The following is an 18210-nucleotide window of genomic DNA, read 5'->3' as shown; positions in this document are numbered from 1 at the left end:
CTGTGTGACCTCTGTGTGACCTCTGTTCCTGATGTGCACCATATATGATCACTCCTATGCTGTTTGACTCTGTCACTGTTTCCAGATCCCCCCATGACCCTTCAGAGACCAGCAGGTGCCTGTCTCTGGGGGAACCTGGGCAGATGTGGCGGGAACACAGACGGTTCTGGTGACAGTGTCGAGGTCCCCCTTGAACTGTGTCACCACTGTCCCATAACAAACACACACAGACAGGGCATGTACAGTTTCACAGTTTCAAGATCCCCTAAAACCTCCATGTTCCTTCATCTGACCCACAGATCTAATATCTGTGGATCTACAGTCCACTTCAATAGATACGGCTCAGACATTCACAGCACCTGTACAAAAGTATAAAATATTATAATATTTTAAACGTTTTTGTGTATTTTGGGTCATATTAAGAAAAGTCTTCAAACTTTCAGGCTAAAAGACATTTATTTATTTATATCGTATTTTTACTGCTGTCAAATGTCAGAACGGGTCAAATCTGACCAGAACAGTTTGTAAAGGGTTAAAAGAGTTTACTAAGAACACAGTATTATATAGTGTGAAGTAAGACTCAGAAAAACACATGTAGGAAAAGTCGACTGTTCTAACCATTCTGTTTTTAATCATCTTGACTAATTTAAAAAATTAAAAATTGAGAATTTGACAGTAATAAGACAACAGACTAAAATTGGTCGTATTATTTTGGGCATACTAACATTGATTCGTTTCCTGATATTCTTAACGGCTGTACTTTGGAGATTAGTTGAAGACATAACTTAAATCTCCTATTAAGTTTTTAATCTACCAAAATAGATATTATCAACAGTAAATATGGAACAAAACATAAACATGATAATGTGGATCTCACCGCTCCAAACATAAATTACATGACAGTGAATTATGGAGATTCATCTGTGAAACAAATGAACATTTGTGTGACTGAACGTGGTTTTCCGAGCACAGGAAGTTTCAGTATCAGACAGCTAAGTCATCTGAGGGAAAGACTGCAGGAGAAGGAAAAAGACACTGAGAATAAAAAAGGTAAATTCATAGTAGACTGGAAATCATTTAGTTTATGGCTGGAAGAAGCACAAAGGAGGGACAGATAAAACCTCAAGATGACGCTGTAACCCACCACAACAACATGATGAACCTGCAGCCCAAATCCAGGCTCATCAGGTGGCTGATCCACGGCCGAGGGCACCAGCGCCATATAACCCTGGCCTTCCCCCATCTCCTGTTCCCCTCATCTATCCTCATACATCTAGCTTACCACAACTTTTGGATGGGGAAACAGCAGCAAAAGGTCCGCAGCATGACTCTGCCTCCCCTCCTCATACCAGGTCTGGTCTGCTGTTCAAAAGTCTCTAAATCCGTCCAACCCCCCGTCACCAGTGAGACCTGACGCAGAGGGAAACCTACACCGGGTCCTGAACTTCCCCACGGTGGAGGAAGCAGGTGCTGAAGGACATGTGATGCTAGTCCACAGACCGTGGACTATGGAGGACATTAAACAGGCAACGACTCACCTGCCATCACCATCAGATGGAGCTGGTGTGAAATTTGCCTCTGAACTGACTGTGTTCTGTAGAGAGTTCCTCCCACCAACTTCTGAACTGAGACGAGTCCTGATGGGAGAACTGGGCAGTAACTGGGCCTCAGTCTCAGCAGGATATCCAGAGGATGAGGTGAGACTGGAAAACCCCCACTGGGCTCATAATGACAACACAGTCTACAGAGGACACATCGCAGATCTCTGTGAGCATGGAAACAGCTTTCCCTGTGACAATGGACATCTGCAAAATCTCCTCGTGTAAACAAGAAGACGATGAGACTGTTCACAACTATCTCCCTCGTCCGACAGAGAACCACAACACACACAGTGGGCCGACACCTCCAGCTGACCCAAATGATAATGCTGTTACAGCCTGGGAAGCTCATCTGAGAAACAGCTTCCCACACACTTTTGAAACTGACAAAGACACTTCGCTCCGTCGCAAGCGTGACCTCTTTTCTGACGCCCCTCAGGTCCACACTGACTCTACTGGCGTGCCACGCGGCGTTCCTGACGGATATAAAGAACGTGACCAGATTGCGGGAGGCTTTACTGCAGCACTCCCGTTTTTCAGACAATAGTTGAGTCGTCCAAAAACACTGAGTGGATAAATGACATCTATTATAACCATCAACACTATGTAAACTCCACACGTGAAGCCCTGGCAGCTTTGGGTGAGCAGGTACATGCTGCCAGCCTAGTGGCGTGGTAAAACCGCACGGCCCTGGATCTGCTGTTGGCTGAACAAGGCGGCGTTTGTGTGATGTTTGGCAGCTCCTGTCGCACATACGCTCCAAATAACACTGCTCCGGATGGCACCTTCACACCTGCTGTGACCGAGCTTGAAACCTTAGCTGTTGAACTGAAGGACAATGCAGGAGTGGACAATGAGGTGACGTCACGGGTTGAGGGGACGTTTGGCGAGTGGAAAGAAACGCTCATCTCCACGTCTCACGACGCTCGCTGTGGTCCTGGCTGTTTGTGTCGTTGTGTTTGTTGCTGGTCCCGTGTGTCCGGAGCTTGATTGGACAGTTGACGGGTCAGTTTCTCATCAGATGACTCACTAAACTACTCCTGATTGGATGCCACCATATCATTCTCAAGACATCCCTGATCTTGATGAAGACTAAACTTGTACTTTATATGGGATGGATTAGGGTCAGGGTGAACCCCGACCCTTATCTCTGTTACACGTTTTCATTACGTTACCATGTGTGAGGATGTTCACTGATGAAAATATAATCTGGATTTTTCCTTTAATGGTGATCAAGTCTGATCAAAAGGGAGGAAATGTAATAGAAAAATCATATTCTGCACTTTGTGTAACGTTGGACATGAATCTGTTCTCACCTGTAAACTCCTCATCTGGTATCTGTTACAGACTTAGGGTCCTTGTCCTCGAGCACGCAGCTGCTGCTTCTGAGTTTTGATGGCATCCATAAGAGTCCACACACACATCCTGACCACGCCTCCTCCTTCACTCTTCCTATAAAGTTCATGTTCAGTTTGTTTGATATCAGTCTGTGATTACACTCTGTGTGACTGTACTGATCCTTTGCAAAGCTCTTATTAAAATATATAAAGACAACTTCATCATCTTGTCAACTCTTCATTCTCAGATTTCCATCAGTTGGTAGATTTCTGTTCCATGATCTCACTTTATAAATGAAAATACATGTTTGTAGGACGTTTATATCAAAAATAGTTCCTATAGTTTAAGTTTATGAACTAGAGAAGCAGACGGCTCCTTGGACTTTCAAACGTGGCCAGTCTGACAAACCTTTTCTGGATCATGTTGATTTTATGGAGATATGTGGAGAAGTACTGGCCCATACACTATATCAGTAGCTAAGGTTTGGATTTATTACCTGAAGTATAAGATTAAAACACCAGACTAAATGACTAGAGGAGACATTTTCCTAATGATTCCTACAGATTTAATTTCTTTTTTTACACACAATCAATTTTTTCCTTTCAACATTGATATTCAACATCATTTTTATTATAATTTGTTCTTCCTGCAAATATGAAGAAATATATTATTGTTATTTATATTTAGTGATAATTTGTTCAGTTGGAACCGTGTGAAATTTACAGTCTATGGTCCCAAAGCAACACAGTTATTTACAGGAAGACCACTGGATTGTCTTCAACTCGGCCGTTCAGCAGTATTATTACTTATAAAACATTTCTCACAGACATGAAGAGCTTCACAATCAAATGAAAGAACTGAAATGAAAATACATCAAATAAAAGCAAAGGTAAAATATACAGGAGGAAAAACAGGACACCAGTTAAAAGTGTCAAATACCAGTAAGGTTATACACTGTAGTTCTGAGGGAATATATATCTCTTCATTTTTCTCTGGCTCCTCCTCTGTGACTGATTTCTAGTTGTTCCAGACCAACACTTTAAATCTTTGGTTTTGTCTCCACAGCTGAGTCTTGATTTTAGCTTGTGTGGAGTTTTGCTCATGTTGTTGCCAGTGCCAAACATGGGCAGAGAGACACAGGAGGTTGTTTGTATGACATGTTAACAGTGACGTGATGTTATGTTGCTGTTCAGTATGAAAATCTATGAAGTGATCCATGCAGACCATGTTTGTGCCTGATGTTCAGGATCTACATGGAAAACCTCTGGATACATCTGCAATCGTTAACGACAGACTGTCACAGAAAACAACAACAAACTGGAAACCATGTGGAAACCATGTTGGTTTTAAATAACATCAGCTGTGTGTGATCCTGTACAGACTGAACTATCTGGTCAGCAGTGAGACAGTTTCTCCAACAGGAGGAGGTTCTGTCTACAACAGACACACAGAAGAAACAGACTCATAATACCAGAGTCCAAACCCAGGATACAGAGGTTCAGTGAAGGTGGTGTTGAAGGTGTGGAGGTGGATCAGTGAGTCAGAGGAGACTCTGTAGAAGGACAGAGAGCCAGCAGGACAGTCCACATACACTGCTACTCTGTCAGAGGAGGAGGAGGAGGAGGAGGAGGAGGAGGAGGAGGAGGAAGAGGAGGAGGAAGAGGAGGAGGAGGGGATGAATGTTTTTTCCTCATTGTGCCGGACATAGTAACGACCATCATTAGAGCAGCTCAGACTCCAGGACTGACCGTTCCATCCAAACCAACAGTCTTTACTGACTCCTTTCCTTCTGATTCCTCTGTAACTCACTGATATATCAACCCCTCCTCTCCACTCGACCTCCCAGTAACAGCGACCAGTCAGACCAGTTGAACACAGCAGCTGAAGACACTGGTCAAATCTGTGTGGATGATCAGGATATGACTGATCCTTCATCACATGTGTCACCTTCCTGTTGTTGTCAGACAGTTTGATCCATCTGTGAACTGTGTTTGTGTCGATTGTGAGTTCACAGGAATCTGATGGAGAGAACAAGACACAGCTGCAGTTATTGATCATGTGATCAGTTATTGACAGTTTGATGATGACTCATGACATCAGTTTGAAGATGGTTGAATGTGCTGCTTTGTTTTGATGAATCAAATGAAAAACACACTTACACTTCCTCAGCCCTGGAGTCAACCATGGGACTCCACCAGGCTCCGCCCTGAAAGGAGGAGGGGGGTCAGACCAGCATGCAGACATGGACATTACATGGCTCTCACACACACAGGTCACTCATTCTCTACTGTTGTGTCTCAGTAAGAGGCGCTGCTTCTGTTTCTCTCTCTGTCCCTGGAGGAACCTGTAACCTGGAGCTTCCTACAACCTGAACTTAGAGCAAACGTGGTCGCTCTGGTTAGATCCCATCACTTCTTCCTCTTCTCTCTGTGTCGGTTACTGTTCACATGACAGAGGGGCGGAGCTCCTCACACATACATGAACACACAGCAGAGGAAACATCGACCGTGCTCCTTCACTCTACTGCAGTATATGGAGACTACAGGTGTGTTTCCATTCACCTGCTTAATACACTGCTGCTGAAGACAAAGCAATATTTCACAAAACTGAAATGCAAACACTTTGTCACATTCAAGTCGTGGCTCCTGTCGTATCAGGCCCCAGGGAGCCGCTTCCAACAGAGAGGCAGATGCTGGAAATCCATCATCAGGTTTATTGGACCGATATCGTGAGAGGAGAAAACCCAGATCGATTCTCATCACATCATCAATGGAAACAACATTCACTGTCGTGTTCTGTCCACTTTTCTTCCTCATCCTCTTTCATCAAGGTTCTTAATCTTCCTGTCCCAGAGGGACGCCTTCCATTAGTCGCCATGACCGACGCCGTCGACGAATCGTTTCTCACACAAACACTGATTTATTTGTGGTGACGTGTCACTATTAAGAGAACTGAAGATTACTGGAGTCGACGACAACTGTCACTGAACTTTACTGTCAGTGCAATAAAACCTAAAAGGCCGATAAGAACTTCCTCCAACCACCTGTTCAACAAGCAACAAACAGAAAAGAGATGTTGTCATGTTTCCTCCTCCGACTCCCGGTGTCTTTCACACAACAACATGGCGCTGGTTCAGCTGATGACCAACTGTTAGGAAACGCTACAACGAAAGCCTGTAACTGATGATCTGACTTCACCATGAATCTTACAACGTGGCAGATTGTTGTAACTGAGCGACTGGCTGAAACAAACCAGAACAATCAATTCACATCCTGTTCTGAATTTATTCTTTTAAAAAAGAAAAGAAGCTGTAACAGTCTGAGCTGGATCAATAAGGATATGGATCAGATCAAGATAAAATCCTAACGATACCCATCCCTACAGCTGCTTAATGTCTGACTGTGGGAGGATGAGCACATCACAGTTCAAACCCCTTCACTCTAAGTCTTGTTTAACCAGTGTTACTGTGTGATGATTATTGATTATGTTGCACAGTGAGATCAGTCACAGACATGTGAAGGATTACTTCATGTAAGTGTCTGTTCATTAGTGGACGGAGCTTTTTAATCTCTTTGGTCCTTGTAGCTGATAAAAACTCTCATAAAGTCATAAAGTCGTTGCTGCTGCCTGAGAATTTACACTGAATAAGTGTTTGAGAAATTGTTTCTGCCTCAATCTGGGATTATTGATCATGCCAGTCCTTTAGATTTTCTGGAGGAAAATTGGTTTCAATTAATCGATTATTGATAAAATAGTCGATAGATTAATCGTTAGAAAAATAGTGGTTAGTGGCAGCTCTACTCAAGTGTATGAAGGGTTAGGTAGGATTTACTACAGGACTGCTGTATTAGACTGCATTAGTTTTAACTGGGTGTACTTAATAAACTGCCAACTGACACACACACACACGCACACACACACACACCTCTACATATACTGTATATAAATGACAGGGAGAGAATCCTAAGTGAAACTAAAGCTCTGAATGCCACAGATCCTCTAAAATCACTTCAGTTTATTCTGCTCCTTATTAATATTCATACAAAGTAAATACACATAGAAATAAAGTAGAACAATACTGGCTGAAAAGCTGCAGCTTATTACAGCTCCCCTCGTCACATGACGTGACATGAATCAGCAACCCTCTCACTGCTAGTCAATGTTTCATAGAGACAATAAATAAATCACTGGTATGAGTAGTTACTGCATGTGGCTCAGTGTCTGTGGCTGCAGGCCTCTCCATACCTGAGAGTCTCCAGTCTCCAGTGTGGATCCTCCAGTCCAGCAGACAGCAGCTTCACTCCTGAGTCTCCTGGATGATTGTAGCTCAGGTCCAGCTCTCTCAGATGGGAGGGGTTGGATGTCAGAGCTGAGGCCAGAGAAGCACAGCCTTCCTCTGTGACCAGACATCCTGACAGACTGAAGACACACAAAACAACACATTACACAATCTGAGGGTGGACTGGACAAGTTACTGCATCAGTGGGATCCAGTACATTACCATCACCACCATTCTATCTAAAGGAATTTCATCCATGTGACCAGTAATATAAACCAACAATCAGACATCTCTGGCAGCACGCTACGTTTCCTTATCAGCTGCTCTCAGTTTCAGTTGTTGGTTAAAACAAACTTAAATACACAAAGAGAGAATTTCAGCCATAAATCAAACTTGTTCACACTCTCTCATTAATCACCCAGTGTTGTTGAGCTTAGAGAAACTTTTTTAGACCAAGGATCACTTAACCACTAAAATAAAAGTCTAGCACCACTGAACTCCTAACGCGAGTTAGCCTCTCTACTGAGCCTCTCTACTCTCACAGGGTAACGGCAGTAGGTGAATGAAATGCAGTAAGAAACGTGGCCTGCAGGAAGCTGAACTGGAGTCCCAGTGTATATGCACCCTAACCAGTCGGCCATCGGGTTGCTCCATGTTACAACAGAGTTTTATTTATCTGCAAACCCTGTGTCTCACACACTCCACAGCAACAAGTGGTGCTGTTTATGTAGCATCAAATTTATCATACACGTATGAACGTTGGGCAGATGTCATCAAACGCACTACGAGTCTCAGTCGTGGTGACTACATCACTAGTAAAACCTAACAATTGTCTGTTGTGTCGGAGGTTTCATTTGATTCTCTTTGAACTGACCTGGTCTTAATCCACATCTACAGGATCTTGTCCATTGTCAGTGTTTGATAGTTAACAGGCTGATAACTGGTGAAATTTAGCTCAGTCACAGGGCAGCTAACTGTTAGCTTCATCCACATTTCCTTTCAGATGGGTCACTGCTCTTTGTTGATTTAAATCATAAAATATAAAACATAAACTATAAACTGGTGAAGATACGTGAGTCGGCAGAGTCACCTGTTACAGTGAAGTCCAACAGCACTGTAAAACAACCAGTTCAAATAATAATGTTTGAATTTACAGGTGAGTTTATTTAATATTGAAAACAACACATGTATAATACTCACTACTAGGTTTTGTGGTCACTCGCAGACGGTCTGAGAAACACTGAATTTAAAACATGATATTTTGACTAATTTACTGGCGGACCACTGACCACTCTTTGAGAAAGGCTGACTCAGAGGAATTACTGTAAATGACAGTAAATGGTGCCGAGGCACATCCCATCACTAAGGTATGAAACAGTCTGTACTGTTCTAGAGCAGATTGGTGACGATCAATTTTTGCAAGAAGAAAGTATCTGATTCAAATATTGAAAAACTGATCAGTGAATAAATGACTATAACTGGTTCTATAATAATAAACAGAAGGAGCATGCACAGGTTTATCTGTTATTGATCAGGATTAGAACGTTGACCATATTTGAACAGGTTGACCTGACCTGAGAGTCTCCAGTGCACAGTGTGGACTCTCCAGTCCAGCAGAGATCAGCTTCACTCCTGAATCCTGCAGGTTGTTGTTACTCAGGTCCAGGTGTCTCAGACTGGAGGACTGGGAGCTGAGGACTGAGGACAGAGCTTCACAGCTTCTCTCTGAGAGGTTACAGACACTCAGTCTGAAGAGATGATATGAACAAGAACAGAAATAACATTAGTATTCAAATAAAATCACACTTTATGTTTTTGGTGATGTGTAATCTCTTCTCCTATTTGAAGTATTTGATGCTCTATTCTAAACAAGCTGGAGAGTTTATACCTGTACGTTTTATATAAAGCTGAAGAAGAAGAAAATCACTGAAAGTTTTTCAACACTGAAAATGTAAATTCCTGATGAAATGGAGAAGAAGAAATAAAGACATGAGAGAGGCTGTTTAAACACACCACTCAAGACAGAGGCAGTTAGCTTCAGCCAAGCACCAACCAACTTCTTTCAGCAATGTTCAGAGGGAGGAACATATTTTTCAGGCATGAATCAAACGCAGGACTTTCTGTTTTCAACATGTTTCATCTGTTTCCTCTTTAATTCATTTAAAAATAAATATGATTTACACGATTCTTGGTTTTAGGATTGTATCAGAGAGATGTAATTGTTCCCATCAAACCTGTTCTGGTCGTGTCTGCTGAAGCTGTGGCATTAAAACTGATTTAGTTCTATGGCTACTTGATTTATTTCAGTAAGGTGGACTATAGTATTGATCTGTTTCTGGTGTTCACTCCAGCACCATGTGCTGTTTTAACCACATGTTGCAGAATGAGGCACAGAGCTGTGGTTTACATGCATGACTTCATATCAGGGCAGTGTTCAATATAACAGAGTCATATGTGTTTGGATTTAATTGAACACTGTATTAAAAATGATCAATTCAATAGTTATGATTAAAAATGATGTAAAACTTCTGATGAAAACTGTGAAACTGACAGTTTTCTTTAAGGACCAACTACTGCTGCTGGTGGGCCGATGACTAAAGGCAGCTGTACTGTGATCTGTGACATCTGTCAATGTGGAGAAATACTTCATGTTGATTAATTCATTTGTTTTTCTCTCATCTTAAAATATAACAGAAACCTTTTCCATGAATCCAAATATCTGTGGACTTACAGAGCTTTGTTGGAGGCTTTGACCACTGGCAGCAGCTTCAGAAGAGCCTCCTCTGAAGCAGAGTATTTCTTCAGGTCAAACACGTCCAGATCTTCTTCTGAGGACAGTAAGATGAAGACCAGAGCTGACCATTGAGCAGGAGACAGTTTATCTGTGGAGAGACGTCCTGATCTCAGGGACTGTTGGATCTGCTCCACTAGAGAACGATCATTCAGTTCATTCAGACAGTGGAACAGGTTGATGCTTTTCTCTGCAGAGGGAGTCTCTTCAATCTTCTTCTTGATGTACTGGACTGTTTCCTGATTGGTCTGTGAGCCACTTCCTGTCTGTGACATCAGACCTCGTAGGAGAGTCTGATTGGTCTGCAGAGAAAGACCCAGGAGGAAGCGGAGGAACAAGTCCAGGTGTCCGTTTGGACTCTGTAAGGCCTTGTCCACAGCTCTCTGGTAGAAGAGTGTTGAATAGTTTCTAAACAGTTCAGACCACCGGGAGGTTGATTGTTCTTCTGACATCAGATTGAGTCCAGACTTGATGAAGGTCAGATGGACATGAAGAGCAGCCAGAAACTCCTGAACACTCAGATGGATGAAGCAGAACACCTTGTCCTGGTACAGGCCTCTCTCCTCTTTAAAGATCTGTGTGAACACTCCTGAGTACACTGAGGCTGCTCTGATATCGATGCCACACTCTGTCAGGTCTGATTCATAGAAGATCAGGTTTCCCTTCTGCAGCTGATCAAAAGCCAGTTTTCCCAGAGACTCAATCATCTTCCTGCTCTCTGGACTCCAGTGTGGATCTGTCTCAGATCCTCCATCATACTTGACATTCTTCAGTTTGGACTGAACCACCAGGAAGTGGATGTACATCTCAGTCAGGGTCTTGGGCAGCTCTCCTCCCTCTCTGGTTTTCAACACCTCCTCCAGAACTGTAGCAGTGATCCAGCAGAAGACTGGGATGTGGCACATGATGTGGAGGCTTCGTGATGTCTTGATGTGGGAGATGATCCTGCTGGCCTGCTCCTCATCTCTGAACCTCTTCCTGAAGTACTCCTCCTTCTGTGGGTCAGTGAACCCTCTGACCTCTGTCACCACGTCAACACACTGAGGAGGGATCTGATTGGCCGCTGCAGGTCGTGTGGTTATCCAGAGGCGAGCAGAGGGAAGCAGTTTCCCCCTGATGAGGTTTGTCAGCAGCACGTCCACTGAGGTGGACTCTGTAACATCGGTCAGGATCTCAGTGTTGTGGAAGTCCAGAGGAAGTCTACACTCATCCAGACCGTCAAAGATGAACACGACCTGGAACTGATCAAACCTGCAGATTCCTGCTTCTTTGGTTTCAGTAAAGAAGTGATGAACAAGTTCCACCAAGCTGAACTTTCTCTCTTTCAGCACATTCAGCTCTCTGAAGGTGAATGGAAATGTGAACTGTATGTCCTGGTTGGCTTTGTCTTCAGCCCAGTCCAGAGTGAACTTCTGTGTTAAGACTGTTTTCCCAATGCCAGCCACTCCCTTTGTCATCACTGTTCTGATTGGTCCGTCTCTTCCAGGTGAGGCTTTAAAGATGTCTTCTTGTCTGATGGTTGTTTCTGGTCTGACTGGTTTCCTGGAAGTTGTTTCAATCTGTCTGACCTCATGTTGATCATTGACCTCTCCAGTCCCTCCCTCTGTGATGTAGAGCTCTGTGTAGATCTGGTTCAGAAGGGTTGGGTTTCCTGCTTTAGCGATCCCCTCAAACACACACTGGAACTTCTTCTTCAGGTTAGATTTGAGTTCACGTCGACAAACTGCAGCAAAAAGTTCTGAAGGAACAAACAACAAGTAAGATCAATGAAGAAACTATAAAGTCAATATTTCATCATTTCATCTCCCTAAAGAAAACATGTATGAACATGTTTCCCTCCATGTGTTGATGTTAGTAAATGTCTCATTTCTCCATCATGTTGAATCTTTAGAGAAATCCTCTTACTGCTCTGCAGACAGTCAGCCAGCTCCTCCTGCTTCATTCTCCTCAGGAAGTTCACTGTGATCTTCTCAAACGCCTCTCTGCTGCTCCTCCTCTGCTCTTCATCCTCACCGTCCAACACCTCCTCATCCTCCCTCTGACTCCCTGAGGATTCTGGGTAATCTGGACTCAGAAGCTTCTGCATCTTCTTCAGCTCGTTCTTGACAAAAGTGACCATGTTCTCCTCCAGCAGCTGGAACAGAAAACTATATGAATGACAGCATCAAACATCAGATCCATGTTGGACAGACTGACAGTCCACTGGTCTGAAAGTGCAGCATGGAGATTATTGTGAACACAACAGATGGAACAGTAGTTGTTGTACATGTACAGACCATAAATATGGAGTCCAGCTGTGTTTGATGCTGCTGGGCAGACTGAGACCTGGGAACCTCTGAGCTCTCCTGGTCCACTCTGTGGAGGAATCATGAAGAATGAGCTCACATTATGTCTGTCCACACAGAGACAGACACAAGCTAAAGGTCCATGAAGTCACGTTTGGATGCGACAGCCAATCAGACGACTCCCTGTAGCGGTAAAGGTTTACTAGTCCTGCTGAGTGACAGTTATTATAAGGTGAGCTGAGTGAAGAGGAAGCTGAGCAGCAGACACACTACTACCATCCTACCACCTGATTGTGTGAGTCGTTACCATAGAAACACAACCACTGTTTAATTTCTACTTTAAATCTAAAGTCTGACCTGAAAACCTGTGATTTCATCCAGTGTCTTTGGTGAGAGAAGAGTGATGTAGTCCTACTGAACACAAACCATGTGACTACATGAGAGTTTTGTGGAGTTGTTGTTGTTGTTGTTTCAGTTTATGGTTCCCTCACTAAAAGGTATTTTGTATTATGTGTATGTAATGTATTAGGTGTCACATTTTATTTGTTTTTATTCTCTTAATGAAGTTTCAGAATTATTATTTTTAAATAATGAAAAGCTTGCAGAGATCTTTTTTATGAATGTCAGTGTTTCCTCTACATTCATTTAGCAGTGGCGAGCCGCCACGCCGTCAAATTTCTTTTTTTTTTTTTAAATTGTCGCAAATGCACCTTCACAGCACAGCCTGTGTGATGATGGGGGCAACAGCGGGGGAGGGGAGGGGAGGGAATGGGGTGGTTGGGGGATCGTGTCGTGAGGAATAAGGCAGCGAGTTACCGGAGAAAAGGTAGACTTATTAGCCAACTCAGTGACGCTAACTTAAACTAATTGTTAGCATTAAGCTAATACCTACACGTCATTATGTTTTAACTGCTGACTGCATTTTCAGATGAGCTTGTTCAGATACTTCTCTAAGAAGAGAACAACAGATGAAGAAGACGCTGGTCAGGAAGCATCATAAGCCTTTTACTGACTCGTAAATGATGATGGTTAGGTCAAAAATAGTATTTTAATGTTCACACTTGTAATCAGATGTGATGTGCGTGTAAATTATATAACGCTGTTAGCGTTACGTTACTCACACTTTTAATGTAATCTTATTAGACAAGTGACATTAGACAGGGAGGAGTTGTTAAACAAAGTGAGCAGAGAGCAGAGCAGCGGGAGAGAGAGATGAGCCTGGGTGCAAACTTTGCCACTGACTCTACCCCCCCCCCCCCCCGAAAAAATCCTAGAGGAAACACTGCAATGTATATTTATAAAGTCATTTCATCTCAGATTTAGTAGGTGAGGTCTTCAGGTGAGTTGCACCTTTTTACAAAACGACAGGTATCATGTCTTCAGTCGTAGCGTCTTTACGTCCAACGTTTTTCAGACGTGTTATTAGTGATGTTCAGTGAAACGTCCTAAATTAATGTAAGAAAACTTTGACCCTGACTCCTGTGAACTGATATCATGTCTCTCTGATGTAGTTTAGACGTGTTTGTGCTCAGTGGGAAACAGAGCAGCATCAACAGAGGATGAATATCACACTGTAATGTGTCAGGAAAGACTTTCCATCATCAGTCTGACATTCTTACCTTTGATCGACCCACTGGAGTTTATCTTTGAAGGATAAAGGTAACTTCATACTGTTGTCACTCTTCATGGACACACAGCTGGGTTCAGGCTCAGAACCAGGTCCAGGAGAGTCTGGTCTCTGATGGATCCTGATGAAAAAGAAACAAAATAATGAATTAACAGTCACATATTGAGTTGAAGCAACATATAATAAAGTATTAATACTGAGACAAACTTACTTTTTATCAGATAAATGTCTTTGTTTAAAATTAGTAACAATCTCCTTCGACCGGTCGCTCTTGAAGGACACACAGCTGGGATCAGGAGATTTAGGTCTCTGATGGATCCTGATGACAAAGAAATAAAATAATGAATGAATAATGAATTAACAGTCACATATTCAGTTGAAGCAATATATAATAAACTATTAATACTGAGACAAACTTACTTTTTATCAGATAAATGTCTTTGTTTAAAATTAGTAACAATCTCCTTCGACCGGTCGCTCTTGAAGGACACACAGCTGGGATCAGGAGATTTAGGTCTCTGATGGATCCTGATACAAAAACATCAATGATACATGTGAATATTGGACAAAATACTGATGTAAAATACGTTAAAGTTTTAACATACACTGAGTGCACACTTTATTAGATACAGCTGTGCAATCTGTTGTAATTCAGAACAACAGTTGTGCTTTAAATTCTTCCTTTAAAACAATAATAATGTTCAGGTTTTGTCGACACTGTCAGACATTTATAAAGAGGTCACAGTTAAAGCTGGTGTTGTACTGACGACATTATACTGAGAGCTATTCCCTGTTTACATACACCAGGGGTCAGAATATTAGGAACACCTCTGAATATAATGTAGTCCAGTACAACACCATCACTGACTCTGAGCTCAATGATAAAACATAGAAGTGAACATTATAGACGTCCTAACGTGGACTTGATGGAACAACAGTTAGAGATGCTTACCTCTGAGCTGTGGTCGTGCTGTCATGTTGCCCACACAGAGAGGTTTCAGAGGGAGGGGCTTCCTCCTCTCTGTCCTCACACTGATCCATAGCAGAGCCCCCACCGTCACACCAACACAACAACCTGCTGGGAGAGCGCACACATCATTTCCCATCATGCCTCTCAGTCACATGACAAACACACAGCGCTCTGACGGGAGGAAACCCATGGAGCTTTGGAACAGCTGCTTCATCCCAATAATCAATACACTGATCTGACAGTTTCCATGTTGGTGGAAGTTTTCACTTCTGTCTGACGGACTTTGAAAAGCTCTTCAACATCTGGAACACCACTGTACTGTACTACTGTATCCGGTCAGAGCACGCAGCCAAAAGCTCCACACATCAACCATGTTACCTGAATCCACATCAGCTCCCAGAGACTTTCTACCTTCACCTGTAGGTTCTCCTGAAGTACAGGTTCAAATCCCGCCTTCACTAAATGGCGTCTACGCAGTTTACACAGACGGGACCATGGCAGCACGCGACATGACGCAGCAACAGCGGGAACGTTAAATATGAAACTAAAGTGAACAGGCCTACAGCCTGGTAGGCGTGTGGGGGAGGGGTGCTGCACTTTTACTTTAAACCACACAAACAACACAAGTTACATCAATGTCGGGACGGTTTCTTCTCACTCACAACTCGGGACTTTTCCCGCCACTGGTACCGGACGGTTCGAGCCCTGAACCAGTGAGACGTGTCCAGTCAAAGCTGGGAGCTGACTGTTAGTCACATCTCTGCTGTTCCTACCGGAAGTAAACACCTCACTCACCTGAACAAACTTCATTCAAGAGTCAAACTGTGGAAAGTGTCGCTTACAAATACCTTTCGACGGAGGGAGAGGACGCCGCGGCTCCGCGAGCTCAAGAAGTGAAACTAAACTGTCCAATGGGCGGTGCCGTGACGTCACGGTTGACTAGGTAACAGGAGGAAGACGCGGGCGGAGCCAACAAGAATGAGAACAAGTAAACAGACTTGTATTGGTTGGCTTCATTGACTATCCACCAACAAAAAAAGGACATTTTTATGTAATTAATCTGATCATATATTTGGCAAAATGGCATATCCATAAATGCAGATACACTGCCCAAAAACCACTCTTCTCTATTTTTAACAATGAGGTCAAACAATATATAAAAACCATTAATTACTCCACTAACAAGAAAGCTATTAAAACTATTTCCATGTGTGCTCTCTTTGATTTATTTTTGTAATACCTCTGTAATATTTTATTTCTTTTATATGTTTGTAACCCCCTGGAGATTTTCATTGCACTATTCTTTTGTATTGTTCTGTATGTCTCAATAAACTTGGATTGAAAAAAAAAAAAAAAAAAAAGGTAAACAGACTTGATATGAGAGTTTTCTAATGGGCTGAATACGATGTGAGAACAGCCCCGACAACACTGTGGAACAACAGTTAAAGTTATATTATGTTAGTTTGTTAGTTAGTTAGTTAGGTAGGTAGGTAGGTAGGTAGGTAGGTATGTAGGTTGGTTGGTAGTTAGATAGGTATTTAAGCATGGGCGTAACCACGCATCCTTTGGGGGGGTCGTGTCCCCCCCCAATACTGGGAAAATACCAATCTGTCCCCCCCAATATTATGAATGAATATGTTAAATAGTTCCTCCTTTTATGAACCCTGGCTGTCAACTGACCCGTCTCTTGTTATTTCCGATTTATTTTCAATTCAAAAAGTGTGTGACCACCCCCCTGCCGATTGTACACTTGGTTGCGCCCATGTAACACCGCTCCGTTTGAAGCCACACGACTGAGGGAGAAGTTGGTCCGACGTTGCCCAAAAAGCGGAAAAAGCAGGACATACGAAAAATTTTTCAGACAATAAGCAACTAGATAGCTAAAGAGGAGTGATGTTGTCAAAATGAGCGTGTTAATTTTTGAATTAATTTGAAATATTTAACTCGTTACAAAGGGCTCAGTTTGTTAGTTAAGCTAGCTTGAAGTGAAGAGACTTGTATAATATGAAGCTAGTACCAACGATGTCATGATAGCCTGTCACAATTTGGGCTAAATAACAAGTTAGGCTAATTCTGGTTGGGGAAAAACTTTAAATGTTAATTCAGATGGTCAATACATAAAAATCATAGAATTGTGGGAAATGCACTTTAAAAAAATATATATTCTGGGGGAGGGCTCTCATTTGGACCCCCCCAATGTCTATACCATGGTTACGCCCTTGTATTTAAGTTATAACTTTTCCACATTAAATATCTAAAAAATTACTAAAATAATGTTATGTATTTTGAGCTTACATTGTCCCAAATGTTTCTTTCAATTCTCAAACCAGAGAGATTTGTAATTTTTGTGATTTAGATGTTGACGCTCCGTTTCATTTGGTCGCCCGTCAGTTACGTTATATTCCCTATGCGCATGCGTTGGCGTTGTAGTTGTTATCCAGTTTTAAATCACATTTTAAGGCTCCACGAGCTCACAAAGTGAAACTACACCGTGAAATGTGGATTGCGATTCCTGCATTCCACATTTTCATTTGTCACTTCTGACATTTAATGGATATTTTAATGGAATGCACAACTGTTAATACTTCACCATCAATGCCACTTGTGTTAATCTAAGATTCTCTGTGATGTCTACTCTTAGGAAAGAAAACACAGACGTAACTGTCCTTCGACACAGGAATAACATGTGACATTTAGGCCTTTGTTTAGTCAAAATTGCTTTCAAATAAATGAACTGTATGTTTATGAACGTCGTGATTACTATGTATTAGCAGTATTGCTTTTTATTTCTTTGTTTGCTATTATCTACATATTCAAACAATACTAATGTCTTTCACTCAGTTTTATTCAGTTGTATGATTGAAGTTGATCAATAAAGTCTGATTTTAACCTCCATTAATACGTCAATTGTATATTTTCATTACTATACGCTATATGATGTATAGTTATATATATTCAACACATTTCCTTTAAATTAATCAGATTTGAAGATATTGAGGTTGAGTTTACTTGTTTGACGTGTGGAGTGAATGTGTGTTATTGTATTATTTTTTCTGTCGTTAAGATTATTGATCTCTGTTTTGTTTTGTTGATGTGGGAAGTGTAAATTATATATATCGAGAAATCTAAAAAAAAGTGTGTCCAGTCCCTTCCCATGAATGTGGAATTTCCTATTATTAAAATATATTGTACAAAGTTTGACTCAGTATTTCACAGTTTTATCAAGAATATTTTTTATTTATTTCATTCCGCCGTCTTCACAGCTGCGACATCTTCAGAGAGTGGAAACTTGCAAAGGTTCCTGAAGGCAGCACTGTAGTCC

General features: G+C 42.0%; 1 protein-coding gene across 2 annotated transcripts in view; it reads right to left on the bottom strand.

The window, feature by feature from the left end:
- LOC130173557 (protein NLRC3-like) overlaps positions 1–16149 on the bottom strand; it is a 40104-nt gene extending 23955 nt beyond the window's left edge. Inside the window, exons 1-12 of one of the 2 annotated variants that reach the window (XM_056382943.1) lie at positions 15737–16149; positions 14871–14996; positions 14339–14446; positions 14130–14237; positions 13911–14039; positions 12283–12361; positions 11912–12140; positions 9947–11744; positions 8790–8963; positions 7182–7355; positions 5096–5142; positions 3466–4954 (exon numbers count right to left, since the gene is read on the bottom strand). In XM_056382943.1, coding sequence (XP_056238918.1) covers positions 4371–4954; positions 5096–5142; positions 7182–7355; positions 8790–8963; positions 9947–11744; positions 11912–12140; positions 12283–12361; positions 13911–14039; positions 14130–14237; positions 14339–14446; positions 14871–14959 — 3519 coding nt within the window. In that variant the 5' untranslated portion in view covers positions 14960–14996; positions 15737–16149 and the 3' untranslated portion in view covers positions 3466–4370. Of the gene's footprint in view, positions 1–3465; positions 4955–5095; positions 5143–7181; positions 7356–8789; positions 8964–9946; positions 11745–11911; positions 12141–12282; positions 12362–13910; positions 14040–14129; positions 14238–14338; positions 14447–14870; positions 14997–15736 lie in introns of those variants that run through there. The other variant, XM_056382942.1, reaches the window with a different exon arrangement.
- Between the last annotated feature and the right edge of the window lie 2061 nt (positions 16150–18210).

The sequence above is a fragment of the Seriola aureovittata genome, chromosome 8, assembly GCF_021018895.1.
Source record: "Seriola aureovittata isolate HTS-2021-v1 ecotype China chromosome 8, ASM2101889v1, whole genome shotgun sequence".
NCBI classification, from domain to species: Eukaryota; Metazoa; Chordata; class Actinopteri; order Carangiformes; family Carangidae; genus Seriola; species Seriola aureovittata.
The sequence above is the reverse complement of the archived record's forward strand: the minus strand, read 5'-3'. Positions and strand labels throughout refer to the sequence as shown.